This window comes from Rattus rattus, chromosome 2 (assembly GCF_011064425.1).
Source record: "Rattus rattus isolate New Zealand chromosome 2, Rrattus_CSIRO_v1, whole genome shotgun sequence".
NCBI classification, from domain to species: domain Eukaryota; kingdom Metazoa; phylum Chordata; class Mammalia; order Rodentia; family Muridae; genus Rattus; species Rattus rattus.
In genome coordinates, this window is record NC_046155.1 from 223936857 (window position 1) to 223955605 (window position 18749).

An 18749-nucleotide genomic window follows, 5' to 3' on the forward strand; every position below is an offset into this window, starting at 1 on the left:
GTAGAGTGTGAACACTGTCTGACATGCTCACAGTCACATTGCTGTGTAGAGTGTGAACACTGGCTAACATGCTCACAGTCACATTGCTGTGTAGAGTGTGAACACTGGCTAACATGCTCACAGTCACATTGCTGTGTAGAGTGTGAACACTGGCTAACATGCTCACAGTCACATTGCTGTGTAGAGTGTGAACACTGGCTAACATGCTCACAGTCACATTACTGTGTAGAGTGTGAACTCTGGCTAACATGCTCACAGTCACATTGCTGTGTAGAGTGTGAACTCTGGCTAACATGCTCACAGTCACATTGCTGTGTAGAGTGTGAACACTGGCTAACATGCTCACAGTCACATTGCTGTGTAGAGTGTGAACACTGGCTAACATGCTCACGGTCACATTGCTGTGTAGAGTGTGAACACTGGCTAACATGCTCATAGTTTGGATGCTGTCTGGCACTCTCACAGTTAGTGTGGACACTGTCTAATACAATCACAGTTGGTGTGGACACTGTCTGGCATGCTCACAGATGCTAGCGCCTGGAAATCCTCTGCTCTCCCACTCGTCTGTGTAAATGCATCTCATGTTATTTGTATATTTGCATTCTTCACCTTGTGGTTTTGACATGTTACAATGTTTGTTCCATTTTCCAGATCATTCCTTCATTCAGTTTCTGGATGCAAAAGAAACACCTAAATGTTTACTTCAACAAAACCTAAATTCAAGGACAGAGGAGCTCTGCTGGCCTGGGGCTCTGTGTGATTACTGTGGCCATGTGGACTGTTTTGAGGTGGCATAGGAATCCTTGTCCACTGTTGGCTTTCCCTCAAAACTCTTTCTTTTAAGAGAAATTGGATGGGAAATCATGGTGATTCGGTTCCCAGGGACAGAAACATAAACCTAGATCCTGCAGTGATCTAGTGAATGGGAAACTAATTTGAAAGAAAGCCATCAAGTTAGACATCTAGGTGTTTCTTTCCGATTTTAGATGGAGATGTAACAGTTAACTTTGAAAATTCAAACGGGCACATGATACACATCGGAGAGGAAGCTACCCAAGAGGAGAATGTAGGGAGACCTGAAGAAGGGAATGTCTCTGTGTGTGAGAAAGGACCACCTCGAGAGGAACAGGCAGAAGAGAAGACAGGTAACAATAAACAGACTCCCATATCATCTCCTGTAGCACAGCCCAACGCTGAGAACCAAAGAGTGGCTACAACCAGGTGCCTGCACAGAGGAACCGTGCAAGTTGGAAGAAGGCTAGGGAAGAGAAACAGCCAAGTCCGCAGATGCACACATCCAGTTAAAAGTGTGCTTTTGTGTTAGTAAGGCGAGCTAACTAATGGCAGGGATCAAAAGGATTGGGCTCTTCGGGTGTTACGTTTGCCTGGAAATGGTCTCCACTTTACAGTTTTCTCTTGAGACCTTCAAAACCATGAGTGGAGTTGGAACCCTGTTTTTTCTGGTCGTAGCTGCTCTGTGTGAGCAACTCAACAAGGGCCAGGCGTCTCTCGGAGTGTAAACTCCCTCTCTGGCAGTGGGAAGTAGCTTGTGCATTCACACAGCCCAGCATTTTAACGTCTAGATGTTCCTAAGATACAGCAAGAAGTAGACCCATAAAGAGCTAAGGTTTTGCTGCCACATCTCTGCTCTCTGGTCCGCCCATGTGCTTTTCAAGTTTCCGAGTAAGCCAAAAACAATTACACTGATCCTGCAAGTGCTTCTCTAAAAAACTTGGTTTCTACAGTAGGCTCAGAACCAGGTAGCATAAAATATATCTGATGGGGCCCTCCAGGATGTTCACGAACTCCTAACAGTGGTTCCATCCCAATTATACCTTATATTCCACCGAGCCCTAGATTTACATAATCCTTGAGGTGATAAGGAAAGATTTGACCAAAAATCCTCTGAATAAATGCTAACACGCACATAGGAAGGGATCTTCAGGAAATGGTATGTTTCCTGTTTTCTATAATGTTTGTCCCTGAGTTGCATGGCAACATTTCTCAGCTTCATTTGGATTGTTTAGACACTTTGAGAACGGTTAGAAATCGCTTTCCATGAAATTTCTTCATCTCTTGACCCAAATGCTCCCAGAGACAAAACAGAAAGGGGTGGGCTTTATTAAGTTAACCTAGTGATGTGAGGTCATCTTTTCCAGAAGGCCGAAGCCCTGCGATCATGTGTACACAGTCATCAGCCTTTAAAACGTTAGTAAGCTGATGGAAACTTATTAATTTGCTGCCCTCGGATATTAAGCAGAGTACTTAGGGGGCTGTCCTTAACTTCTTCCCATAGAAACCTCTGGTTAAGTTTACTAACACTGATAATGAGAGATTAGCCTGTACTTTTTGATGATACTATTTCCGGAAAATAACGAGAAAGCAGACAGACTTTAAAGAGATTCATTTGCAAGTAGAGACTTTGGTTGGGAGGGGACAGGTGTCTTTTATTTTCTTTAGTTCCAACTATTCCTGTCTCAACAAACCATTAAACTTCATATCCATCTGTAATTTGTCCCTAGTCCCTGTGGGTGTCATTGCTACTCAGGGACTGGCCAGACTTAAAAGGAGGTGGTTTCCTTATCTGTGTAATAAAAAGTTGCTGACAGGTTTATATTAGTTAACCCAGCAGGCCTTGGTGTTCTCAGGAGAAGATGACAGCTCTTACAGGTCAAGGGATGGCTGGGAGAGCTTTTGTTTTCCTACTCCTCAGACGAGCACATTTAGTTCTTTCTCGTCAAGAGAGAGTTCCACGATAGCCTCAGGACGTGAGGAGACAGAGCTGGTGTGCCATCGATGTGGCTGCTGCAGCTCCCTCTTGTGTGAACACAGCCCGTGTAGAACGGTGCCGCTAACCAAGAAAGGTAGTAAGAATGGGAGCCTTGCTCTGAGGCAAAACTACGAATGTCACCCGTGAGTAATATCAGTTTAAACAGAAATTACTTAAAAACAAAGGTATGAATTACTTCTCCAGTCCCATACCTTTTAAATCTGCAAAGTAAAAATCTCCTCTCTTCTGGTCTCGCACTTACGTGAGCTCGCTCTCATGCAAACCCGGCCTCCCGTGATTCCCAACTCCATTATTTTGCAGGACTCGCTGCCTGAGTCAAGCCAATCCACTCAGTAGCATCTCCCGGTTAACTGGTTGTTTTAGCAAACGAAGATCACATGGCTTTAAAGCACTTTACATACCCCTGTCTAAAACATACTCAAAAGCAAGCACATAAGGTGCCACCCTCAGCCCTGGCTTTATCCATATTTCTGAGGTTCTGAAGGCACATCATTCCACAGTTGGTACCATGGCCTTTTCTGGCCAAGGTAAATATCTTTTCTGGCAAGAGGAGAAGTCTTCCCCCAAGGTCTTCTATGCTCTTGGTCTACTGCTATTCTTTCTCAGGAGGTATCCTTAGATGTTTGAGACGCAGAATCTGGTCTGCAGCCCATTCCAGTATAACAGTTTGAAATCTGAGAGTTGTTTGACATCATCTCCATTGTACGAGTATGCAGTGCCTTTAAAAACGTCAGTAAGCTGTTCATCTAATTCACTACCACCCACATACAAATAATAAAGAGTATTTTCCTACCAATTGCAAATACTGTCAGCCAGTCACATTCGTTGAACGGACATGACTTTTAAGGCATTGTTTGACTAGATACACACTTGCATACGTGCACACAACTTAGGGATCGCCAGTATGGCAGGCTCTCACAGAAAACTATCATGGCAGAGTTGGAAGGCTAAAAAGGAGTTTATCTCCATGGCCCCCAAAGTACTGCTGGGGTTTGTGTGTGGTGTGAACAAGAAACAACGCAGAAGAAATGTTAATGGACTAGGACACTTACCATGCCTTTCTTGGTTATGCAAAACTGGGAAGATTGGTTTAGTAAAGGCAGCCTTGTATTGACACTTTAATTGTGCTCCTTTTAAAAAGAGACAACCACTTGGCTCTTTGGGCTGGAGTCGCATTTTAATGTAATTCCAGTCACTATTAGAAATAATACAGGCTTCATGATGAGCCTTCAGAATCCCCAAAATGATGCTGATTCTCTCCCAGCTTTCGTGGGGTCTTCTCTTTTTTTCTATGAAATGTGTGCTTTGTCCTTTCAAAACTATTATGTGAGCATCCATTTTCTAAGACAAAGGGACTCCCTGACTCTGCAAACCTATAGCTGTAGCTCTGATCTAAAGGGTAGAGGAGGTCACTGTAGAATATGAAGCTGCCCTGATCCTCAAGGAAAACACGAAGGTACTCTAGTGGCAGAAAGTAACAGCCAAGTGCCTTGTGTCAAACACCACCACTCCCCGCCCCCGCCCCCAGACTCTCCCAGAGTATAGAACATACCTGATTGTTTTAGAAGCACTAAGACGTCTGGCTGTCCGTCTCACCCACGGCAGTGTGTGTACTACACTCATCTGTCACTCTTAAGGGTCCTGCCCTGTTGCTAGGTTGGCCATTGTGTTGCATTTAGCACTGGTTGCCCATTCTGGCGACAGCACACTAAAGGCTGCAGTTAAAGGTGATGGCTAGTGCCCATCTACACTGATTCTTGGTACATCATACACCACCCTTTTATCAAAGAAAGGAATGACTGACGGATGCAGAGAACCCTCCCTGTCTGTCTTTTAGTCTTTGTTTTCCCTTGAAACTTGGCTTCCTCTGGTAAAAACACTATCTGGTTCTCAAATGTCATATATCACCATCGCTTTGTCTTGCTTCCTGTTTCTCTGTCATGTGTGTCTATGTCAGTCCGCTCTGTTGTTCACTTCTCATTTGTAGAGAACTCTGAGATCCAATCTGAAACACCGGCTGCTCTACCTCCTACCGTTCCTTCTAAACCTAAACCCAAACCCAAACCAAAAAAGTCTCCTGTGCCTCCCAAAGGAGGCACCACGTCTGGGGCCAGCCACAAAGGGGACGAAGTACCTCCTACTAGAAAAAATGTCAAGGCTCCCAGTAAGCAGGCCCCCGTCCCTCCGCCCAAGCCAACGAGCCGGAACACATCCCGGGAGGCTGGTGAGTACGCCCTAGTGCACGGCAGGGTAGAGTCGAGGATGTCAGGCTCTGGGGTATGGGATCCGTAGCTTCTCCCAGGAGTGTGGTCTTTTGTTGTCTCGGGATGCAATGCCAGTAGCTATGTAATAGAAAAGTGAACTCGGTGGCCTTTGGAGCAATGGGGGACAGTTAATCTTGGTTTCCACCATGAACACTTAGACCCACTCCTTTAGCGTACCTAGGAGACTGCTAGCCTAATGAAGCAGTATCTAGACAGCATCCGACTTGCTGCCCAGGGAAGCTTATGGGGGGATTTATCGGTGTTTCTCTTTTAAAATACCATAGTCTTGTGTGTTCAATGTGACACAGGACTTTGACATAATTGCTGGATTGCGATGTCTTATATTTTTAATACCCATAGTTTCCTGTCCTCTGATCATGACAAAAGGTTCCTGTATACATCCGTGACAGCCTGTTTTTCCTAAGCCACTTTACATCGTTTTGATGGGTGGAGAGCTATATGCCCCATGTTGCCCGCACACATCCACCCCAGGAGACCATCAGGTCAAAGTGTCCTGCTGGGACACACATTAAAAAATCATGAACGGGCATTTGCAAACTCCATACATTGCCTATCTGGCTTTCTCTTTCAGCCTTACATGCTCAGTACAAAGTGAAAATTCCATTCCTCTAGTGGAATAGAAGATACCAGCTGTGTCATCTAACTTTTAAAAGGACACGGATCAAAATTCCCACGCCTAATGGCTTTCCCCCATAAATTCGTGCACAGAACCTCTTTTGTACAGTAATAAATCCCATGGGCAGCAGCTTCCCAGAAACGAACTACCAGGGTTTGCCTTCTTAGTGTTATCTCTTCGTTTGTGCCATTTATGCTTGTCATACTTAAATTCAAAGAAAGGTTTAGTTTCTGATGTAAGAGCCCTTTCAGTGCAAGTAGACATCTCCCTGCGTTCCTGTCTCCCCGGCTTTGATCTCTGCTACACAGGCCTCTTCTAATCTATCGAAAGTAAAATATCTCAGAATGCCCAGACAGCAGAGCCTAAGGGTCATTTCCTTGGGGGGAAAACACTATCTGTTCTTATTGGTGTTTGTGTGCCCCCCGTGGCCTTGCAAAGCCTAGCAGTGGTGGGTGACATGAGACAGGCACTGAGCTACTAAGGAAGGGAAATTCCCAAACCATCACTCTGCCCCGGGGAATTAAGATCCTGCCTAGCACATTTCCTCCCTCGGTCCTACTCTAGGTGGTGCGAGTTCACTGTAGACTCTGGGAAGGAGGCTGGAGATGAGCACCAAGGCTGGACACAGCATTCATGGAAACGCAGATCAGAAAGGCCGTGACACAAAAGAGTATTCTCCTGGGAGTTTAAACGCATTTCCCAGGATGATATAAAGAAAAATTCAAACATAAGTATGTGTTTCAAAGGCAAAGAGAATGACTACCTAACTGACTTTTCCTTAGTTGAAGTCAGCACTATCCAGAGCTTGAATCATTTACGGACACTTTCTTGAAGGTTTAGCGTATGCTTATGGGGTTCCCGAGAGGATAAAACGCTGGGGAGCTATCATTGTATCCAGTGCCTTAATGTAAAAAGTGCAGGGGAGGGGTTTCTATAAGTGAATATGACTGCTCCTAGGACTGTCCCTGAGGTGCAGAGGGGACATTGGGACTTTCGACTTCCCATTACATCTCTGAGAACAGCGATCACCTAGAATTTTCCCTCCGTAGAGGGCCCCAGAGTTTTGTGTGTCTCGTTGTTTCCATTAACAAAACGTTTTAATTCGGAAGCGCAATTTCCTTCTTAGCCCGGGTTGATCTCGAGAAAGCCTTCCCATGTTGGAAGAGACATTAAAGACAAAATATGATTTGAATTTTCACTCCAGGATTTGGAGGTGGAGGGCCCTTTTTCTTTAAAACAAGATGACATTAAATATTTTCCGTCAAAAAGAAAAAAAATTTCAAAAAATGTTAAAAGTGATAACACCAGCATTGATAGGAAGAAAGAGTCTGTTTGGCTAGGATAATAGTTGAAAGTGTTTAAGCCCAAAGCATTTGGTGTGCTTTTTATTTAAGAAATTAATTTAGAGTGGGGCTAGATTTTTTTTAAGTATGTATGGTTAATGAGTTTAAGTTGTAATCAGAGAGAGATTATCAGGTTCATTAACTCTGCAGACAAACCCAGATTTGGCAAAGGGGAAACCCAGCTATTGTGTGTATCTAAAATACTAATTACTCCAACCAGAGAGAGTCCTTGCAAGCCCAAATCTTGTCACTAAATAAGACTGGCTCCTTTGCATGTCAACATTAATGAAGTCATATGTCTCATTGTCTGTTCCTGTGTTTGTTCTTCATTTCCACTCTCTCACTGACTTCAATAAAGCTGCGTCCAGAGGTAAGTGACCATAATGTCTTGTGCAGTGTGGGATAGCCCTGGAACACTAACAAGACATTTCTGAATGATGAAAGAAACTTTAGCTCTCTTTTGGGAAAGTAAGATAGGTAGCATTGTAGCAGAAGAGATTTTTTTGGAGGAAATGCAGATCAGAAAGGCCGTGACACAAAAGAGTATTCTCCTGGGAGTTTAAAAGCATTTCCCAGGAAGATATAAAGACAAATTCAAACATAAGTATGTGTTTCAAAGGCAAAGAGAATGACTACCTAACTGACTTTTCCTTAGTTGAAGTCAGCACTATCCAGAAGTATGCACAGGTGCCCTGGCAGTCCTTTGAAGACTTGCCCGGAACATAAACAGTCAAAATAACCAGGTGGTCCTGTTGCTCGGGACCAGGAATTCTGGGAAAGTTGAGTGAAGTGGTTTGCACTCTCAGTTCCAGCTTCTTGTAGAAACAAGCAAGTCAATCCTTTGAGCCTAAGAGCTCAAAACCAAACTAATATCTGAAGACCCCCTCAAGGGCACTAACGTGAGGAACCAGATGGACACGTACACGCATGCGCTCACATGCACACGCACACACAAGCACACACTCACACACACTCATGTATACACATATATATACACACATGCACGCACACACACACAAGCACACACATGCACACACACATTCATGTACACACATACACACACATTCATGTACACACATACACACACACTCGTACACATATATACACACATACACACATACACACGTGCACACACACTCATGTACATACACACATACACACGTGCACACACTCATGTACATACATGTATACACACATGCACACACATGCGCACATACATACACACACACTCATGTACACATATACACACACGTACACACATATATGTACATGCACACACACATGCACACACACATGTACACACACGCGCACACACATTCATGTACACGCATATTCACACACATACATGCGCACACACATGTGCACACGCACACACACTCATGTACACACATATATGCACCCATACACACATGCACACAGACATACTCATGGACACACGGGCATGCACACGCATGCTCGCAAGTGCAAGTTCTGGGAGTGGTATTCTTCCCCTTCAGATTATTCATATGACCGTGACAAATGTTTTTCCTTGCATTTTGATGTTTCGAATTGGGCAGGGGGACCACTGTGACTGTCCCCTCCTCGCCTCTCCTCACTGCATGTGAAAAGTATAGGCCACCCGGACAGGCTTCCTTCCCAGGAGCTTTGGGAACGGTCGCCTTGGAACTTAACAGTTGGAAGGCAGTGAAATAAATTAATTTGCTTCTGACCCAGAAAAAGGCTAGAAGTGAACACCCTGCTTCTTCTTAATGTGGGCCACCTCTCCATCCCCAGGAAAACACAAAGAGTGCCATTAGGAAAGGCCCATATGTTTGCCACAGCCAGCTTGCCAGGAGTGACTGTCCCCTTCACAGGACCAAGTCCGTAAGAGTGACTCAAAGGACAAAGAGCTGCTGCCCTGTTTGGCCATGAAGGTCGCTTGCCGCCTCTAACGTGAGAGGCTGGGGGTGGGGGATGGGGTGTCAACAAACAAGATCATTATCATTATTAACTGATTTTCTTAATAGTCACCGGTGGAATGTATTTTAAAGGGAGAATTTTAAATGTCATTGGCAATTATAAATCAGTAAATTGTAAATACTTAAAAAGTATTGTTCTCTCTGTTTTTTTTTAATGCAAAAAAAAAAAATGTCTCTGTTTTAGCTGGTTCCTCTCACCCGAAGAAAACAACTGGTTCCAAAGCCTCATCCTCACCATCTGCTTCGTCCACCTCCTCTCATCCCAGAGGACCCAAGGAGTCACTCACTGGCAAAGCAGGCGCGGTCGGGACCACGAGGGGCAAGAAAAAGATTAGCAAGCAGCCGGCGGCGGCGGCATCCCGACTGTCCCCCAACACAGTCACTTCTGAAATGTCTAGTCTTAAAGGAGAGCTCTCAGACACTGGGGTAGAGAGCCTCAAGCCAGAGGAAACTGTTGCTGGAGCAGAGGAGGAGGCCACAGGCAAGCCCAAGGCAGTTGTCATCGCTCTGCCACCTGTCACAGTACCGCCATCCTCACCTGCCCTTCCTCTGCCCCCTGAGGATCCGTGCACTGTTGCCTTGGACACTCCCATGGTCCTAGTCAGTGATGGACCCACCCTGCCCATCTCTGCCTTAGACACAAGTCCGCTCCCTTGGACTGAAGAACCAGCGAACAGAACCACTCCGTACTCAAGCACCGGCTTAGGTGGGAGCCGAGAGCAGGCAAAATGGTGAGTTTGGGGCACAGACCTCAAATTCTATCTTAAGTATCACAGGCCACTAGAGTACTCTCTTGGAATAAAGGAACGTAGTCTGCGCCCGTCTGCCTTAAATCTGCTGATGTTGAGGTAACACACGGGTGGTCTCACCGTTGGTTTTCCTAAGCCCTGATTGTCAGGTTCCACAGACTGTGTGGAAAATCTAATGGTACTGACAAATGCACCTTTCCAAGGCTGTTTAGACCCTCAATCGGGATGGCTCCGTCTTCTCTTTTTTCTACCTAGGTAACATTACCCTTCATCCATCCAATTCTTGTTTTAAACATCTAGAGTTTGGTCCCAGATAGCCCACCCATTCTTACTCTACTTCATCTTAATGTAACAACGTAGCTTTCCTCCCTAGGATAATTAAGACCAAGAAAGAGTAAAGAACTCTTTAAAATTCTGGCTCCACCTATACCAAGAGTAGGACGAGCCCCTTTTTTGTGACTCCTTCACTGGGTTCTAATTTCTCCCATGAAATCCTCTAACACTTCTTGCCACAACTGGTAGTAACTATTTTATTTAGAAAAGTTTCCCTACACATAGGGTAGAACTGGCTGGCCAGCATGAGCTGTTTACTTCTATGTTCCTAGAAACCAGAACGGAGTCTAGTGCTCCGTAGGCCTGCAGTGCATGTGCACTGAACTCTTAACGAAAATGGAAGAGTGAGTTAAAGTGCCTAGAGGGAAGGTCCGCTTACTTCAGTGGAGGGCTGGAGATGAGGCACCTCTGATGGGGGACTCTGTACATTGTAACAGAAGACACCATAGTAGTCAATTTTAGTTTTACTCAAAAAAACAAGCAAACAAACAAAACCCCTTATGGGCTAGTGACCCACCATTGTCCAGCTGCCCAATTTAGAAGCCTGAGCTCGTTAACGATCTTCATTCTCCTTTACTGGTGTCACTCAAAAAGTCCTGTAAATACGCTATTAAAGTTGAGTTAGACGCGTAGGTGAGCGACTAGCAGAGCACACGAGTGTATAAATTATAAACGCTGGCTGATGCCGTTGTCGATTCTGTCTAGGGGAGACTCAGATCTAAACTCAGATCGCCCTTCACTGTTTCCAAAATTTCGTGTTTCAATCTCGGAATCATTTGACAAGATCTCTTTCCAAAAATCTGTCATGCCCGGTCCTTAAAAGTACCCTGTACTCTAATTAGTGTGGCTTTCATCAAGGCACCTAAATTATTTAATTTCTCGTAATAGAACCTTCACTTATTGATTACTTGATCAATGTTAGGAGCCAAGCACTGTGCATTAACACTTAATTCACATAAGTTTTCTCTAGAACATCCCTACTTTACAATCTGCTTTTTTTTTTAATTTAAGACCCCACAGCTGAGAGTTCAGGCAGTTGACTTAGTATTACCTCCAGGTTAGCAGTGGCCAAATGAGAGGCTTATGCTAGCCCTTCATACCAGCCTCCAGGCCTGGGACAACTTTCTGTTTCCCAAGGTAATTGCGTTGACTTCTGCTTCCCTTGTTTTTCTGTAGCAGTTCATCGGTTCCTTATTTTTTAAATCATCCAGAAAAAAAAATCTCATTTGAAGGAAGAGCAAGGGAAGATAAATAAATATCTAAGCACACATTATTTGCCTGACGTTTTAATGAAAGCTATAGGAAGCCGAGGACACTGAGATAAATGGGGCGCTATCTCCATGGGCCTGTTTGACGATGCTGTCACAGGCTGCACATGAGAGGGTAATTTGTAATAAATGTGTTGACTCGAAGTATAGAGGCTGGGAAGTCTGTGTCAAATACCAGCATTGCATGAGGATGCCCTTACCACAGAAGGCAGCTTGCCTGGGAGAGCAAGACAACTTATCCCTTCAAGCCGAACTTTTTATTTTCAATGTGTAATCCAGGTTTGTTGGCTCTGTGCTGGGCAATGCAGTGGGACCGAAGGGATAGGCATGAGCAAAGGAAGCTGGTTCCAGAGAGCTTATCTTAAGGAAAACATTGACCAGTGTGTTCAGGAAAGGTGTGTTTAGGACAGGATCTCACGTTTGAAAAGTAGGTTGACTATACAGGTCTGTTGTTCAGTCTGCTAGAAAGGGAGGTAAACTTTGGGCGGTGTGAGGGTTCAGAGAGCCCGTATCCATAGGCGACCTGACTCTTGCAGTTAATTTCCATGAACATTTGGAGCAGCGTTTACTGCGATACATACTACATACTAGAAATTAACGTCTTCGTTCTCCCAGACACATGGAGAGTTTGTTTTTTTACATAAAGAAACGCATGTTTTCTATTTCCAGCAATGCTGCGGTTATGGGGAGTAAGGTTGGGTCTCATGCGACACTGGGGAGTGTTTATCGTGGATTTTCCTTTCAGCCAGGCTTAACTCTCAGCGTTTCCTAGAAGAACTCATTTTCATCTTGGTATACTTTTTAATTTAAAAACTGACATTGTAATGCCTTCTTCGGGGGCAGTTTGTGCTTGCACTTGATTTAATGAGCTTGGGCGACGTAGTCCCTCAGCTTTCCTCTCAGATTCTCTCTCTTTCAAGTGGAATTTGAATTGGAGTTTTTGGCTCTCACTCGCTTGCTTTCCCTAGAACTTTCCCCGGGTTATATTTAGTTACCCGGTGTGTGAAGACTCTGTCATAGCATGAAAAGCCTTCTGTTTGGGATACAAATATCAAAAACTTGAAAAGGGGCTAGTGGTTGTGCATAAAAATACCTACATCTCTCCCCGTCGCACAGGCCGCTGCTCAGTCCATTTCTCTTCATTTACAGCTTGATCCATAACACAGACATCTCTATAACCCGGGGCAGAGAAAACGCGGCCCATTCGCAGTCATGTTGGAAAATGACCTGTTGAGCCCATCCCACACACACAAAAAAAAATATGGAATGAACTGTGTTTTCCAGTGTTCTCAGGAACCATGAGAGGCAAGATGTGAGGTGACCACATCTTGGACAATATTAAATATTGACTAATCATAATGATAAAATATAACGTTTAGTAAGTAGACCAACAGTCTCAGTCTGGATCCCACACTGCACCGGCAAGGTTGGGTGAGCCACTGACTCACGGCCTTTCTTGGATCCACATTGTAAATTCCTTAACCACCTTACAGTCTGCACGAGTTATGAGTTGTAAGTAAATGTTGCTGGACCCTGCAAAATACTCTACCAATGGCAAGGTTCAACTAATTGATATAATAGATTGGTGAGTAATAGCACAAGCACCAGGATTAAGCCCTGAAGTAACTCGTTCTGCATATGCAGAGGGCACTGTTAATTAACATATCTCCTTATGCATAGTGTAGACACCCAAACTGACAGTCTCTTCAAAATAGAATAGCTTTCTGCAGCACTCAGCTCAGATTCTAGACTATAGAAAAGGTTGTTCACAGGAATAAACCTTCCCTTATTTGCAATAACACTTCATTGTGGATTGTCCCCAAAAAGTGAATACAGGGTTACCATATGATTCAGCAATTCGACGAGTTCAAAGAATTGAAAGTGGGGGAATGGATGTGAACACCAGTGTACATAGAATCACCAAAAGGCAGACACAGCCCCACTGTGCATTGACTCATGAGTGAGTAAATACGACAGTGCACACATAGATACTGTCCTATCACCTAGCCTTCAAGAGGAACGAAGTCCTGACACTGCTGTGTCTTGGATATTTTTGACATTGTGTTAGGTGACATAAGGTACACCCCATGTAGAATTCTACTTGTACAAGGTTGGAAAAGTAGTCAGTATCACAGGTATGGAGAAGGGAATGGTGGCTTCCGAGGGTAGGAGCTGTGGGGAGTGTTTGGTTAATGGGGGACAGAGCTTCAGTTTAGAGAAATGCAAAAGTTTTGGAGATGTGGCATGGTAATCACACGGCAAGGTGGACGTCCCCCAATGCCACTGAATGGCACCCTTAAGAATTGGTAAGATGGGAAATTTTGAGTTACTTTTATATGTCACATAATTTAAAATGAGATTTCAGATACTTTACCCAGTGGGTAAAGTGCTTGCTAAGTAATCATGAAGACCTCCACTCAGCCCTAACACCATGTAAAAGCAAGGCATAGCAGTACACATATGTAACAACACCAGTGCTGGAGATCAGAAGGGAGCAGCGACCAGCAGATCTTGGTGAACTTGCTGACCCCGGTCTAGCTGGAATGTTAAGTTCCGGGTTCATTGAGAGACCACATCTTAAATAATATGCATGGCGGAGGAAGACATTTAAAATTAGTGAACCCACGCATACACACAGTCAAGTAAGAGTCCATATACCTCTTTGCGAACAATTTAGGCTGTTGTGTTTTTCTAAGTAAAAAATAAAGTGTCTTAGAAGTGCCTGGCCTTAAAACCACAAAATTGGGTTTAAATGCCTTTTCTCCTCACGAAGTCTACCAGTGTGAACTAACGGAAGCAATTTCAGGTTGTGTTGTTTGTCTAAGGGGAGGGTGAGAGGTTAGAGTTTTGTTCGTTCGTTTGCGTGTGAGAACATCAGACGTGGTTTTTTTTTCTGTGTGTTCTATTTCAGAAGTATGACATCCAGATGTGAATTCATCTACTTATATCAGAAAATGTTGGGAGAGGTTTTCTGTATCTTACAACAATGATTTCGCTGCTTTTGAGATTAACTGTCTGTTATCCCATGCATAGTCTTTGAAAGGGAGTGAGCACTCTGGACACCTTTACCCATTTGAACGACAGAGCGCTATTACCCGCCTTTCTTCTAAATCCTCCTCCTATCTAACACTTTGCTTCTCCACCATTACTCTAGTTCTGTAAGTCCAGAAGTCTTATACACGAAGAAATTAAAGCACAGAGAGGATTTGGGGTTTTTGCCTGTAGACTCGCTGGCTGGAGAGAAAATGGGATTTGTTCCAATATTAATAAAATATGTGCCTTCCTATGTGACACCCTTCTGGATGTTGAGATGCAGAGACCTATGAATCCTATTTGTCAAAGGCATGGTAGGAGTCAGAAGACAGACCTGTCAGGGATGCTAAGCTCTGTAATGGAGTCGTGTTTGGGGAGCTGTGAGAACAGGGGAGTAGGGTGAGGAGGTCAAGTGAATGATCCAGAAACATATGCGAGGAAGCTGAGGCACGACATTTAGACCCAAAGAGCAAACAAGAAGTGCAAACAGAATCAAGTGTCCCGGCTCTTCTAACTCATTGTTGTGTGTGTGCATGCGTACGTGTGTCCGTCCATGCGTGCATGCATGTGTGTGTGTGTATAGGGTGGTGTCTGTGCACATGTGCATGTATACGTGGAGGCCATGGGTCCAACTCAGGTGTCATTCCCCAAATGTCATTCATTTACAGAACTCAGGGTCTTTTCCTGGTCTTGTAGACCATGATGGTTGGCCAATGAGCCCCAGAAATCTGCCTGTCTGTCTGTCCCAGGCACTGAAATTATAAGCACTGCCACAGCTATAATTTTTTAATATGAGTTCTGAGGATTGAACCGTCATGTATTGAGACATTTGCAGTAAACACTTTGCTAAGTAAGGTACCCCTCCATGGGCCCTACCCCACTACTTTTTCCTCTGGTGGCCCATTATTTATGGACAAGTATGGACAAGGTACAGTTTCACACTGTTCATGCACTTAAGTGTTGGATATCATATAATGATACTTTCTCGCTTTGCAAACAAGAACTATTTACCCTTAATAACTAAGTAACGGGTCAGAGCACTTCCATGTGGGTCATGCTGGTAGGCTCTCCCATGTTGCGTTTCTCCCTTCCGCATGAAGGATATCCGCGATGCTAGCTAACGTGCTTTTCATTGTGTTGTATCCATAAAGACTGCTCTGAACTTCCCATCACCCTGTGCTTATCTGCCCTTGACAGTTTTACAACCAAAGATGGGCTGGGAAAGGCTGGACCACAATTGCTGACCCCTGGACAGATGGGAGACTCATTAGAATCCTTCAGTGCCCCAGAGGAAGAGGCCCCAAGAGAGTACCAAGCCAATGACTCTGACTCGGATGGACCCATCTTGTACACGGATGATGATGATGAAGATGATGATGATGATGACGGCACTGGAGAAAGTAAGACTATTACCGAGAGGTGGAGGCGTGAGTGATGGACAGAGGGCCACCTACTATGTATGCACTGCCTTCTCTCAAGTTAGAAGAAATGTATCTCTCCTAGTTAGAACTGGTGATGCAAACCTCTAATCCCAGCTAAATGGAAGGATGGAGCAAGTCTATAGGAAGTTCAAGGCAAGCCTTGGGTACAGAGTACATTCAAGACTAACCTGGGCAACTTCATGAGACCATGTCTCAAGCTAAAAAGTAAAACCAGGCTTGGAGGATAGCAAATGTCATGGGTTCAGTCCCCCGTACTGCAGGAAAATACAAAATGTGCCTGTCCCAAAGTTTAGCTCATGACGACAGATATTTCTTTCCAGACGAGGATACTGCATAGGTATCCCTTCATCAATCAGTTAGGCTGAATATTTGCCTTGATACAAACAATCTAAACTTCCTAAGAACAGAGGCTTTTCCCAGGAAAGTCAAAGGTAGGGAATCCTCCTAGCAGAAGTGTTAGAAAACTTCACTCATTTATAGTGTAGCTTGAAGAGAGGGGAATGAGTCGAGAATGGCAAACACTTTGGCGAAGTTCGACCTCCTCACTTGTCCACTCTTGCTAAGATAGGAAGACTTCTAGAAAGGAAGAGTGCTAAAGGGGAATGAAGGCCATGACTGTGACTAATCAGATGACTGGAACGTGGGGCTACAACAGTGTTTTGTTTTGTTTGTTTTGCCCTGCTTTTAACTTAGGAGGAGTGTGACTGGGAGGAATTCAGTGTGGGATTGAACTTACAGATGACTAAAAGTGTTTGATCTATTGATGAGTCAATAGAAATCCGTTAGTGTCCATCCGATAGCTCCTGTCTGCTGGGAGTTTAAGAAGCCTGGTTGACTAAGGGTTAAAGCATTTGTGTGTATAGCTAGGGCTCTTTGCCAGCAGGAAGCCTGGCCAGGGTGGGAGAGGGGGAGAGAGGATGATGAGGATTAACTGTACAGAAAAAGGAGAGAGGGTAAGCTTTTGACTTGAAAAGGAAGCAAAAGCATTGCACAACCACTGACTTCCACAGCCCCACCATATCAGCAGAATAAACGTCTGCTATCACCATCCGAATGATGAGGTGATGCCTCCAAGCTTGTTCGTGGTGTCTCTCGGGATTTCTTCTTCCCAGAACATTAAAAAAGAAAAAGAAAAAAGAAATCCTGCAGTTCTTTTTCAAAATGAATTATGTCCAACTCAACCCCCCATCTCCTTTGGACTGATTAGGTTTCCCCTGTTGCATGCAAGCAAAAGATTTGCCCTGGACCCTGTTAAAGCCCAGCCACACGTAACGAAAGCCCCGCTGAGGTAAAAAACAAAAAAAAAAAAACGCTGTACCTGTATTTCTGCCCTTTTCAACCCTCAGGTGCACTGGCAAGTAAGATCAGACGAAGGGATACACTCGCCATCAAACTCGGCAACAGACCATCCAAGAAAGAGCTAGAGGACAAAAACATCCTGCAGCGAACGTCTGAAGAAGAAAGGCAGGAGCTGCGTCAACAGATCGGAACCAAGCTGGTCAGGTACTTGCTGGGGTGTGAGCGTAGCAGGGAGTGATGCCTGTTCTTCCCACAGTCCCCTACCTGCCTGGGGTCTTGGTACATTCACCAGGCTTAAGTCTCAAACCACTCAGAGAATTCACCCTTTGGTCAGTTGTCCAGGACTTTTCAGATCTCCAAAATCAGATGTCAGTAGACGTTCCTCACCAAGGATCCATTGTGAATACTCAGGCTCTGATGGCTCCCTGGTCTCTGTTGCAGTCATTCACTGTGCCATTGTACAAAAGATGTAATAATATATAAACGCATGACCCAGGGAACTCTTTACTAAAATGCATTTACCACAAAAGGGTGGCATGAACGGTTTGGCCTGCAGGCCAGCACTTGTCCGCCATCCGTTCTAATCTGAGGACTCACTGGGGTTTTTATGTGACAACTATGAGATTCCATCATGTGGGCCAAACTTGGCCTAGCCTTGTCCTAGTCAGGTAAGCAAGCATAGCCCTCTGTCCACACGTAGCCCTTTAGCTTAGAACGAGTGGGCCATCGGGTATCTCTTCTCCCTCCCCGCTTCCCTCCTGTACTGTAAGGACTTCTGGTTTTGCCACGCATGCCTTCAGAAGTTCGTTTAACTAGACTTTTAAAAATGGAGGTGGATTCCTTCACACCAAAGCTCTTATTTCTGATGCCAGCTTAAGCACGCTGTCTCCTGCTGTGATCTCCCACTTTGCACATGCACCAGGGCATGTCACCGGGAGAAGGGACCCAGACCAGGATGTAAAGATGGGAGGAAGTGGCTGCCCTTGTTTAGAGGCTTCTAGGCTCCCGTGGGAAGGTCTTTACCAGGGCCATTCTCCACAGGGAAAGAATCCCCTAAGGCTTTTCTCTGCCAAAAGGGTGACTTTTAGTGACAGCAGCTGTGGCTCCTATCTGAAGGGAAGGGTCACCCTCCTGAGGAATCCTGAAGGAGGCCTGGGAATCCCCAGCACTTGCAACTCCCTCCAGGACTCCACAAGTTTTGAGCAGATTGCCAAAGGTCTTCCCACTGAAGTGTTTTCACCTCGGCCCTAAGCCTTGACCATTTCCTGCCTCAGGAAGGAGCTAGCAGAAGTCAAAGGAACTTCTTGTCAAATTTGTCTTCTTAACAAGCACAACCAGGGGCCTCTCTGGGGCCTGGGGGAGAGAAAGGGGGCGGCTGGAAACTGTGCAGTTCCTTTGTAGCAGAACCAGGGTAGGCTCACTGTTTGTCACTGATGGATTTCTTATATACCATCCCCTCCACACGACATGCAAGAGAATATGTGACAAATGTTTCTTATTATTTTATTGCCTTTGTGTTCGGCTGTGAAAAATTTTAATCGCTGAATAACAATGCATATAAAATGATAGCAAAATGAGATAAACTCCTTAAAAGCAAGGAATATTAGCACAGTTTATCATAGTAAATGTTTT

The 18749-nt window shown here is 44.7% G+C and overlaps 1 protein-coding gene across 1 annotated transcript in view; it reads left to right on the forward strand.

The window, feature by feature from the left end:
* Phactr2 (phosphatase and actin regulator 2) overlaps positions 1 to 18749 on the forward strand; it is a 258957-nt gene that overhangs the window by 212396 nt on the left and 27812 nt on the right. Inside the window, exons 4-8 of the mRNA XM_032894972.1 lie at positions 987 to 1145; positions 7394 to 7405; positions 9178 to 9724; positions 15574 to 15776; positions 17165 to 17321. Of these exons, the coding sequence (XP_032750863.1) occupies positions 987 to 1145; positions 7394 to 7405; positions 9178 to 9724; positions 15574 to 15776; positions 17165 to 17321 (1078 nt within the window). The remainder of the gene's footprint in view (positions 1 to 986; positions 1146 to 7393; positions 7406 to 9177; positions 9725 to 15573; positions 15777 to 17164; positions 17322 to 18749) is intronic.